Source organism: Pholis gunnellus, assembly GCF_910591455.1.
Source record: "Pholis gunnellus genome assembly, chromosome: 6".
In the NCBI taxonomy this organism is placed as follows: Eukaryota; Metazoa; Chordata; class Actinopteri; order Perciformes; family Pholidae; genus Pholis; species Pholis gunnellus.
The window spans coordinates 5,729,311-5,741,650 of NC_136532.1; the positions used below are offsets into that span (position 1 = coordinate 5,729,311).

The 12,340-nt window shown below is 48.5% G+C and overlaps 1 protein-coding gene across 1 annotated transcript; it reads left to right on the plus strand.

The window, feature by feature from the left end:
• Positions 1-10,230: 10,230 nt before the first annotated feature.
• On the plus strand, positions 10,231-11,961 carry hic2 (hypermethylated in cancer 2; the record flags this gene model as incomplete). The annotated part of the gene is made up of 1 exon (XM_079161583.1): positions 10,231-11,961. Exon 1 carries the CDS (start codon positions 10,234-10,236, stop codon positions 11,959-11,961), a length of 1,728 nt encoding a protein of 575 aa, XP_079017709.1. The 5' UTR covers positions 10,231-10,233.
• Positions 11,962-12,340: the final 379 nt, after the last annotated feature.

Below are 12,340 nucleotides of genomic sequence, written 5' to 3' on the forward strand. Positions count from 1 at the left end.
ATAATTTAATTTATAATTTAATTTCTTACAATATTGTCAATCATACAATGGTTGAGAATGTTCTGGTGATCAAAGTTTCTTTCAACTCACTACTGTTTTTTTTATTGTATTTTGGTGAAACTACCCCTCGAAACCATGCGGGTTTCGCTCACACCCTCTCATGAATAAATGCTTAGTTTCATTATCCTTTTTATAAATCAAGGAAGTAGGCCTATACGTTAAATAACTTGGCGAGTCGGACACTTTTTGCAGCGTAGACCTGCATTATAAGCATTCTATAGAACCACGGCTGAGAGGGGAGGCCCAAAACCACAACATATCCCTCCCCTCTGTCTTCCTCTCCCTCTCTCTCTCTCTCTCTCCCCCCCCTCTTTCTCTGCCATCTTGCAGGTAAAGTTGCCAGGGGTCCTGGGGCTGAGAAAGTGACCAAACCCTCCCACAGTGGGCTGTGTTTTTCCCCCTGCTGCACTCTGGGCTGGTTTCTATTCAAATGTGGGTCAGGGGTGAGGAAGCCTAACGTCATAAGCTTTGCAACATGGCGTCCCGAAGGCTGTGAGATGAGCAAGAGGATGGTAAAGAACGCTTGAGGACGATCCTACCGATGTAATAAGGTATGTAAAAGAAATATAATCTCTCTTTTGTTAAAGGTGGACCGTAAACGCGCAACGCGTTTTCGATCGGATCGTTTTTTCTCCCGGTTGCTGCAAGGATCGCAAGGTTTTTTTTTCCGGCGTTACGGTGGTGTGTGTTTTTTTTTTCCACGGCGTGCCAACAAAAAAAAAAAGGGGGCTCCGCTGGTGCCTATTCCGGCTCTACCAGCCTAGCTTTGGTAAGCCGAAACCCCCGGCTCGGTAACCGCAAAACGAACGGGTTGGCACATGTTGTGGCGTTTTCTTTTCTTGGCGTCGTGAGCGAATAATAAGAGATGCCCCCCCACCCCCCGGGACCGAGTGTGTGCTACCAAATATTCACCAGGCTGGCAAAGCGCAGCGGGCGACAGAAAACGATCCACACACACACACACACACAAACAAAACAAAAAAACGGACTCGTTGCGGAAACGTTTCCGCACTTATAACGTCGTTTTCTCTGTTTTTAAATTAAACAATCCAACGAGTTCAATGCATCGTTTACCACAAGGCGACTCAGCCGAATGTTTCATTTAGATCCTCTCGTGTAATCACAACACTGATGGGGTTTTTTTTTCAGTCAGTCGCTTGAATGTGTAAAAAAAAAAAAAAAAAAGAGGACTGCGGGTTTCACGCACGGTATTGTTTTTGCGCAATCTTCCCGATGTAACCTGCATTGTGTATATGTAGGGTAAGCCACCTTGGTTTAAGGTTCGACTAATTAAAACATGCGCACACACACACACACACAGTACAATGCAGGCTGAGCTACTTGTACCCGTGAATAGCAGGCCTATCCATGCAGGGGGTTTGTAAAGGTGGCCACTGCTATCGACCATCTTTGTGATCGGCTACAGTGTGGGTGTAACGTTACATTGTGACCCAAAACTGGAAACTAGTGTTGCTTGCCATTGATTTCCGGGTGTCTCATAGAACATCATCAACAAAAGCCACATCAGTGTGTGTGTGTATATATGTGTGTGTATGTATGTATATATATATATATGAGTTGGTAGCTGATTAAACAAATGTTCAGGTGAACACGGAGGCTGCTCAGGTGATTAGTGTAGTTAAAGTACCAAGGGGCATGGAGATAATAAGGCACAGGAATGTCAGTAATGCGGGATCCCTTGCAACAACCGAATGTTTAGTTCTGTTAAAAGGGTTCGCTTTGCTTTCCTCGGCTGAGAACAATCACGATGCGCTTCTGATAAGCCTCCGGTATCTCTCTTAAAGTCGTTTTTGGTATTAAGCGTGTCCCGCTTGATGCTTGAGTAAAAAGTGTTGTCCCTAGCTGAAGCGGGAGGCCCCTCACCTGGGTCCACTATCAGACATGTCTGTCTGTTTGTCCGGTTGTTGTCCTCTTTGTTGCTTAAGCTACACCGTGAACTGTGTCCGATGGGGCAGTTGTTGGGGTAAACTCCCTTTTTCTTTAAGTGGATTTTGATAGGAGTTTTGAGAAGAATCAGAAAAAAAGCATAGTTTTCACTGTTTTAGATGCGTAGGGGAAGTTTTGTCACAATCTTTAGAGCGACGCGAAGACAAAATCCATCTATGTTCTCAACTTGCTATCCCGCTCGAGTGCTGCAGCCTATAACGTGAAGATTATAGGACTACATTTTCTCTGGTTACACCCGCCCAGAAGGTGCAGTTGAAGTGGGCGGTTGCTCTAACCTGAAATTCAGCCAGGCAATTTGCTGAATTGTGCTTTTTTTCCCTACAATGTAGCCAAAAAAAAGATTTTTTTACACTTTATGCATGTGCATCATCTAATTAGGTGAAGCTCGTAAGGTTGGAGAGTGTTTGATGACAGTGCATCTGTAACAGCAGTGAGCTTTGAAGACTGACGGTGTGTTCAGGTGACCAGTGTCTCTCTCTCAAAGAGGAGCGGTCAACTATATCACAAATGATTAATAATTAGCAATCTGGCATTCCCACAGAAACGTAACAGAAACGAGGAGGAAACATTGACCAAAAAGTTCAATAACTCAACCCGTCGCACTCTTTGACGTGCCATGACATCACCAAGCCCGACCACCATGTTGTAGCTGTCGTCAAATCTACGTTTTCTAGTAAGAAGCATCAAACAAGTTGATAGGCTACACAAATTACCAAGAGAAGTCAACTGATCAGTGTGACTAGTTTCATTGATTACCGTGGACTACAAAGACGGGGCCTGGAGGGTAATTTGAGGCCCATGTGTGTGTGCGTTTGTTGCCTCATGATCGGCCGGTTGGGTTCTTGCCTCGCCCTGCTCGTCCCTTCCATTTCCCCTTCTGGACACACTGTGTGTCCTGTGTGCGTGCGGCGATTGTGGCTTACGGTGGTGTGTGTGTGTGTGTGTGTGTGTGTGGGGCAGCACAATGCGGTAAGACTACTTAGGCTATACGTTTCTGCTGACATGTTGGGCGAGGACTTATAGATTGTGCTTGGCTGACGACTCGTGTATACGGATCCGCCTAACCTGTCCCGTGCCGTGCTGTGCCGTGCTGTGCCGTGCTGCGTGTTTGGAGGTTCAGCTTGGTTCGTGCGGTCGGCCAAAGTGCCTCGGGGCAGGGCTGTTGTTGTTCTTTTAAGAAGAAGAAACAGTCTGTGGAATGCAGCGCTGATAGCCAGAAGGTTATGCGTGTTTAAAGGCTGGGGGAGGAGGGGGTGGCAGCTCTGTAAAACCTTGGACCATACAGGATCCCTCCTTACCCAACATGCCTTGGACCATACAGGATCCCTCCTTACCCAACATGCCCTCTGTCCTCAGCCAAAGCGTTAGGCTCCAGGTCATGTGGATCTGCTGCCTTTTTACTGAGAGGTGGGGGGGTGGGTGGGTTATCTCATCAACAAAGTTCATTCTCTCAAGACAGAGGTCACTGTATCATTCCAATCATATGCTCGCTCGCTAGGGAAGAGCTTGATTGCTTCACTGTTTGTGGGGCGAGAGCGCACAGTGGGATGCAGGATGTGCCGCTCGCGGGTGTTGTTGGCGAAAGTCTCTGTGTTCATTTGTGTCTTTATTTGATTACTGGGGGGGGGGGGGGGGGGGCATTTTGGATGCAGCAACAGAGCCACAGAGTACAGCACAGCATGGAGGATGCAGAGAGAGAGAGAGAGGAGCGAGTCTTAGTTGAGTTAGACATTTCTATTGATTAGTTACCTGGATTTGTTCATCCCAGTCCAACACACCTCGCATATAATCTTCTTTTTGTCAACAAAGAACACGCATTCAGGTGGTCCTTTCACTAAATAGCAAGTATGCCATCTGCATGGCTTTGAATGTCCGTTGTTTTGTTCTTATTTAAATATCGAGTTATTCATTCATTTTGTCACCAAAGATTGCTGCACGCAAAAGAAGCTAAATATATCCAATGAAATATAAATATATATCCAGTTGCCTCGTGGTTCTTGTCAGTTACAGTTGCTAAGGAAAGCATTCCGACCAACCGCCACGCACCTAATTGCGTTGAAGATGTAATTCAAATGGATTCAGTTTTTTCTTTTTAAACCTTTTTTTCTCATCAATTTCCACAGAGTAACCCATAATGTCCACGTGACAACATGCTTTTTGTAGATGTTTTTACAATCTTGAAGTGAAATCTTCTAATTTCACCAAAAATCCAACGGAGAATAAACATTTTAGGAAAACGGTATGCCGGTATTCATGTTCCAGAACTTTTCCTTGCATTGTATTTTCAGTTTCATGCACATGACTGCTTACCTCTGCTTGCTGATACCCGCAGCCATTATTAAACATGGCGAACAGGCCTGTGCGGCCTGTTTGTATATTTGACTGTATTGTTAATCATGACATTAAATTGTTTGCCACAGTCTTAAATATAACGGAGGGAGCTGGCGGTAGGCGACTGCATCCAGCACCGCTACAATCAGTGCGATGGGCGGGGTTGTGCAATTTGTTTTGCACATGAGAGCATACCTGTTACTGCCTCTTGACCCGGCTGTGGCTTCAGCATCTAGTGTAACTCGTGGATGACACAAACACCACAGAATAAATACATTCATTGTGATGCAGGAAAACGGGTTAAGTCTCGCGCTGGCTGCTTTGTCGTTTTTGACGGAAATTTCCTCAAAGAGCTTTCCTTCTTCTTTTCGCCGGTGTCGATGTGAGAAACCCATGAAACGCAAAAGAGGTTATTTAGACGGGCGTTTTCTTGAGAGAGTTGGTTCACAGGTTGAGTTGTGGACACGTGTTTGCGTGTCGCAGAAAAAAAAAAAAAGAGAGTCACGGCTCTACTTCCCTTTGCTGTGCAGCTCTGCTACACATGGGGGGTACGTACTACGCAGCAACCTTTGGCCTCCTCCTGTGAGGAAATGGACGGGGCTCCTTTCATTCCACTGCACCCTGGGCAGGACTGGTTTGTCTGAACGGCTGAACTGACCCTGACAGAAAATGAGTCTTAATTGGAAGGACTGCACCCCCCTCCCCCCCCCCCCCCCCCCCCCCCCCACACCTCTTTCAGCTGTGCAGCACTGGGTTCCCTCACCTGTTCTCTAGTATTTGTATCCAACTATCCTGCGGGAAAAATCCAGATCAGCCGTTCCTTTTTGTCTCTGAGACTTTGTGCAGCAGGCTGCCCCCCCCCCCCCCCCCCCCGCAGCTTTTCTGAAGAGAGTATATAAGCAGAATTGGATCAGTGTCCAGAATTCCAGTAGATGCTCCGCATTGGAGCTATTCAGCCGTTTGCCATGGAGACGCCTTCATAGGCATGTTTTTTTTTTATTCCAAAGAGAGACCCCAGCTGGTGATTTTCACTTTTTATTTCACACTCTGTCGTCTCTGGTTGGAACATAACCCTGAATATTCTGCTCTCCGCAGCGCCACAGCACTGCGCTAGATGCATCACTGCATCCAGTTTAGACAAATGTAATCCAAGACTCTTGTGGATCGTTTACAATTTCAATGCAAACCAAAAAAAAGCATTACACTGGATTTCTTTGCCATGTACACGGTTATCAAGGTTTCTAAAGGTATTTCGTTTGCTTATGACTTCAGACGTGGAAAGTATTGCTGTGACAACAGTGTGAAGCAGGATGAAAGGAAACTGATTAAAACTAAATTAAGTGAGCTAGTTTCCACAGTTTAACAGTAGATTGTTAAACATATACACGGCATGTACTGCACAGCCTGCCCAAACCAAATGCTCTGGGGTAAAAATACCCATCACTAGTACACTTCAAATAAGCTAGCATTCAAATAAATTACACTGCGGGTATTGCAGTCACCAGGTTACTGCGTTGCATAGAAACTCATACTCCAGTTACCTGCCGTGACCTAATTTGTGCCATTTAATATTTTTAGCGTCTAAACTTTGCCCAACGTTGCTCAAAAACCCCCCCAAATCACCAGAAACGTGTTCATGGCGTTTCCTCCGATGCAGCAGATATTACACAGGTGTAAAGGAGCATACAGTAAGGGCTGGCTGTTCAGCTTAATCTCCCCTTTGTGCTGTGAGCTGTCCTCTCCCTCACCGGCGAGCTGAAACTCCGATAATTGCAGCATCAGAGAGTCCCAACCGTACCCATGCATCAGCGGCAGCCATGTTGAAAAAAGGGCTCAGAGGTAGTTGCTCGGTGTTTGTATTTCAAACTGGCTTTGTACCATCCCCCTAACCCCTCCCCCACTCCCTCTGCCCACCAGCATACTCCCTGGGTGTGTGTGTGTGTGTGTGTGTGTGTGTGTGTGCACTGTCTCTGTGAGTGTGCACACTCAGGGAGGCCCTTTGCTCGCGTACATGATTGGCTCCCTTCCTCCGTCTGCCTCAAACAGTCTTCACCTGCACGTCCACTGTCTTCTGCACAGCTTGAGCACCTGCACACTTTTTTTTTCTTCTTTTTTTACAAAGTCACTGCTGTGTATCGTTTTTAATAAAGGAATCTCCACGAAGGACGATCTCAGGTAGAACATGTTTTTGAAATCCCACTTGTTTTCTATTGGTTGTTTTAGCAGGTGACCTTTCGCAGCAGTAGGGTGTGTTTTGTTATTGCGCCACAGGACTTCACCTCACCTCTGCCCTCTCTCCTGGCTTTCTACCCCTCCGCTCAGGAGATTAGTGCCACAGCCCACTGCTTTCCCAGTCGCTGCATGGACTAGGACTCTGAAAAGTTCACTAACTTGCTGTTTAATCATAAACTCCGTGGGTGCAGAATGCCGTCTCAAATAGTGTAGAACCAGATCATCCAGATCGCTGATGTAACCACTTTAATTCACTTTGTGACGCTCCAGTTTTCGGTCTCTCGTGGTGGATCAGCGCGCGGATTTGTCATCCCGATCAGATCTGTCAAGTCGTTGTAAACACCCCTGTCCGCTAATCTCCTCATCAGCAGGCACCTGGCACAAGTCACGGTTGAGGCAAAGCAGTGGGGTGCTGTGTTTTTCTAAATGAGGTTTGCCCTCTATCATTACACCGTGGTCTGTTTTTTGAAAAGGTTAGTACTGCAGCAGCCAAGGTAAGCTGATCCTGTGCTTGTGCTCGAAGGGCAACGTCTACCCTGGTGCGCTGTGCGAGCCCAGAGCTGTCTTCAGTTGGTATGTGGCGCAATATTGGGTCAGCGAGTAATGTTTCTCGCGGCCTTCCTCATCGGCTATGTTGGCATCTCTCAACCTCCCTGCCACCCTTTGCAGAGGGCTAAAAGAGGCCCAACCCTGCAGAAAATGCTGCCCATCAACTACGTAACATCATGCAAATGAACTAGTCAGCTTCTATACTGGAAACATCATTCTAGGACTGTCACCTCACCAATGGCGCATTCATCCCTGATTTAAAATGAGCACCAGCCTGGATGCTGTGTTGCTTATGTCTCTACAAACGGCACAGAGTGCCCGTACACTCTCAGATGGAGAGCTGCCATGATGGCGCGGGCCTGTCCGTCTCCTGTGGTATTAAGCCTGCTTTCCTGGGCAGCAGCACCGTTGGAAGGGGAGCTGGGCCTACACGTGTCCCACCCTAGCTGCATATAGATCAGCCGTAATCCATTAGCAGCTCCCTGGAATCCAGCCGGCACAGCAGAGCACTGGAGGGGCCAGGGGGAGAGAGGGTAGATGTGCGGGTGATGGGGGGAGGAGAGAGGGATGAGAAGAGGAGGAGGAGGAGGAGGTGGGGGAGGGCTCTTTTTTTTTTTTCTCTTCCTGAGCTAGCTTCTCCAGCCCAGCCCCCTTTTTATGTCGGCATGCTGGAAAAGCTTCTTGAATCCCCCCCCCATAAAGCCTGCAGAGGTGTGTGTGTGTGTATATTAAGGGAGTCTTGACTGATATATGGCTTCCTGGCTGGCATCACAGCAGAAGCCCTTCTTTGTCTAGCAGCCCTCCTCTCCGTTGAGTGCCACGCGCACCCCCTGTAAGCACACTCTGCGATTAACTGCAGATCTGGGTTACGTATTCCGGAATAGCTCGTTGTAATTCACGTTGGGGACGGGATGTGTCTGCATGCCCGGTGAGAGGCTGGTGAGGGTGGGAGAGAATGGAGAGGAGAGGAGCAGAGGAAAGATGGGGGAAGGGAAGAAGAAGAAGAAGAGTAGTAGTAGTAGAAGTGTCAAAGCAGAGGAGGCAAGCCCAGGCCTGGACCTGAGAGTAATGATCACTCCGGCTGATTGTATCAGCCAGTCTGACTGTTCCAAGGATTTGATACATCAGCCAGCCATCTCCAGTATACACTTCTCACCCTGTGAGAGTTAATTATCACACATCACAGTCCTGTGTAGGGAATGTAGGGCCCCGGTCAGTATATATTTAAGGCTTTGTTTAAGAATGGTGTGATGCGGCATGTCATTATTGCGCTAGGGGAATCCTTGAGGGAGCATAGCTAGAACAAGCTTGCTAAATTCATTCAAACTGAAATGACTGGTTAATGGTACGGAGGACTAAAGGTGTGGCGATGCTATATTGGGATTTTTAGAAAGAGCTTTGGCCTGGTACATTTTTTTTTGTTTGTGAATTTCAGCCTTCAGGTGAACGCTTATTTCAGAGGGGGGGTTTTGAGAAACCGAGCTCAGTCGTGTGTCTTTGCCCTCAGGCTTGCCACTTCTATGCTTCTAGCCGAGTTCAGGAACCGCTCCCCTTTCCCCCCGCTCAGCGGTATGAAACATGATTCTCAGCAAACCTCTAGGTTGGCACCGTTTCCAAATGGTGCATTTTCACATGTATTTACGGCTCAAGTTAAGCATTTCTCTGCATTACTGTGTAATCTCCTCTAATACGGTATACCCTGCTCTGATCAGGGGCATTAAAATTGTGTGTCCATTTTCCCAGCATGCCCAGGGCTTTAAACATGTTAAACACACCCGACTGCTCTGACTAAAGCACACTGCTACTGTTGCGTCACACCCGAGCTGTGGATAGGCTCTATGAATGTAGTGCAGAACATTTCTTTACAATGAATAGTGTTTTCAGTGTCAGACTAGAAGTAGAGCACTGTGGTCTGTAGTAAGTCATCGTTATGTAGTCCAACACTGAATGAGATTCATCTGTCCTAATTCCATAAATGAGGGCCTCTCCGGAGGATCAGGTGTTGCTTTCCTTGTCTTTGAGCCGCATCCCCCCCCCACCCTCCTCTGCCCTTGCTCCTGTGTAGTTTTACCTGCTCAGGTGTCACCTAATCCCTCCCCCGGCCCTGCTGTGGCACCGACCCCCCCCCCACCCCTAGACAATGGAGCAGGGCTGACATTACCATGACCTAATGGAGACTAGAGTGGGCCGAGTTTCCAAAGAGGGCAACCCCACCTAAACCAGAGGGGACGGGCACCTTGGAAAAGTAGTTACTTTACCCTTTCCTCTTCTCCGCCCATTTGGCTTTTGTGTCAGAACGGTGTCAATGTGTATGAGAACATGATACACATGGGGTTGCAATTTGTTTAAAAAGGAAGTCGAGAGGAAGGGAAGGGTTCCAGTTTCTCAGCTGCCGTGTGATTATGTGGCACGCTGTGCTGACAGTTTGCTAATTTCCTTGTGAGAGCTAAAAGCTTAGATTGATGTACTCACCGTAGGAGTCGCAACACAGTTCAATTGTTTGATGTGTCAGACATGCGAGCAGTGTAACGGTCAACCTGTATTCAATTTGAGTCCTACTGAAACTAGAAATTAAACCAAGATGGTGCAGAAACACACTGCTTCTTTACAGTAAAGCTGTGTAAACTACCTGGTACAACACATTTCTTGGTCGACATTTTTGGGCGTCTACTCAACTTGAGTGTGCAAACATTTTGTGCAATCTGTCAAAGACCACTACACTTCTTTCACGTCTATTACTCTTGCGTACATGCTATATTGAACAACTCGTCATTTATCCTAACAGTCTAAAGCTTTAGCGCAAGCCTCCGCAGACGGGGGGGGGGGGGGGGGGGTTTATACTCCATTCCCTGTGCACTGCACTATTCTTCGAAATGTCACAGGGGGTACAATAAGTTTTAACTATTTGTGACAGTCACGTGTGTTTTGGCAGCATTTTCTTGCACTCGCGCCGGCTTCACTACGGCGAGTATAAACTAAGCTTAATTCTTCACATCTAAGATGTAAAGTTAACCACCTTTTTTCATTTCTCTCTTCCAGCTTCAGGTGGTGCTCGTGTAGGAAGAGAGAGAGAGAGAAAGAAGGAAGGTGGAAATGGAACTGCCAAATCATGCCAAACAACTGCTGCTGCAACTCAACCAGCAGAGAGCCAAGGGCTTCCTCTGTGATGTTATCATCGTGGTGGAGAATGCACTCTTTCGTGCCCACAAGAACATCCTGGCTGCGAGCAGCATCTACTTCAAATCTTTGGTCCTCCACGATAACCTCATTAACCTCGACACAGAGATGGTTAACCCCTCTGTCTTCAGACAAGTTCTGGACTTCATCTACACTGGGAAGCTCCTGTCCTCGGTGGACCAGAGCAGTGAGCAGAACTTCAGTGCCCTCTTAACCGCAGCCAGCTACCTCCAGCTCCATGACCTCGCTGCTCTGTGCAGAAAAAAGCTTAAGCGCAGTGGTGGGAAACCCCTGCCAGGTAAACCCTCCACTCCAGCTCCCCATAGCCGCTTACGCCTCAACAACCAGCGCCTTTCCACTTCTACCCCTGCTGGCCCCAAAAACCACTATCCTCCGACCCCTTCCGATGCCGACCAGCCGCAGCCAGATGAAGGCCTTCGGGACAAGCTCTCAGACGACGAAATGTTTGTTGGCAGCTCTGGGAGGAACGGCAATGGCGGGAATGGCAGCAGTAACGGTAACCTCAGCAGTGGAGGAAGTGCTGGGGAGCCAGACCTTGGTCTGGACCTGTCCAAAAAGAGCCCTCCCCCTGCGGGCACAGCCACTGATGCCCTCAGCCCACACAGCAACTCCCAAGAGTCCCCTCAATCTGCCTCAGTATCCACAACCAACAGTGCCTCACTGGATGACTCCTCTACCACCCTACCAGGTGTGGACACCTGTGGCTCAGAGACCACGGATCTCAACTCCTCCTCTAAAGCCTCAGAGGAAACCCCAAACCAGCCCGATGGCCCCCCGCCCCAGAAGAAATCTCGACAGGGTGCCCGCAAGAACGAATGGCCTAAGAAAGAGGCGTCAGGGTTGAAGTCTGAAGAACACGACAGGCCCCTGGTTAATGGGGTGATTGTGGGTCCTAAAGATGGCCGCTCCTCCGACCAGGCCTTTCAATGTAAAGATGAGGAAGATGGTGGAGAGAACGGCCAGGACCACACTGACGAGAGCGGGCAAAGTGACGGAGAGAGTGCAGGGGGTCGAGGGGGAACAGGAGGGGGACACCACAGCGCCAACTACGTGTACCGGCAGGAAGGTTTTGAACCAGCGTTCGGAGACAACCTCTATGTGTGCATTCCCTGCGGTAAGGGCTTCCCCAGTTCTGAGCAGCTCAATGCCCACGTGGAGACGCACAACGAGGACGAGCTCTACATTAAAGAGGAGGGAGGGACCTTTGTGAAAGAGGAGGAGGAGGAGGAGGCAGAGGACCTCTCTGCAGTCGTGGGCCCCTCCACCTTTGGCTCCGAAGCGCGTCCGTTCAAGTGCACAGTCTGCAGTAAGAGCTACAAAGACCCGGCGACGCTGAGGCAACACGAAAAGAGCCATTGGCTGACCAGGCCTTTTCCCTGCAACATCTGTGGCAAAATGTTTACCCAGAGGGGCACCATGACACGCCACATGCGCAGCCACCTCGGCCTCAAGCCGTTTGCGTGCGAAGAGTGTGGCATGCGCTTCACGCGCCAGTACCGTCTGACAGAGCACATGCGTGTCCACTCTGGGGAGAAGCCGTATGAATGCCAGCTATGCGGGGGGAAGTTTACCCAGCAGCGTAACCTCATCAGTCACCTGAGGATGCACACCTCACCCTCTTAGAAGCGCATCAAGCCAAAGAACTCTGGGATATAGAAAAAAAAACAAAAAACCTCTACCTTTTTTTTCCCATCTCAACAGCAAAGAAACGCACATGCACACATTCACACGCAGACACTCACAGTTCCCTTCATATGAATTCCAGTTCACGAAAGCCCCGGCTTAGTGGATGATATAGCTGTTAGCCACAGTGGGCTCTTGGTGACGGTGGGAACTTGTTGATGCAAGGATCATGTCATCATTTATATCAAGCGACGTCTGCTCACCTCTCAGGAGTTCTAGAGGGACAAATTATTCCCGTCTCTCGCCAAAGTCCCAAAGCCATGGTGGTGTGGCACGACTTCTGGTCTGCATTGCAAGTCTGTCAAATGTGAATGTGGCT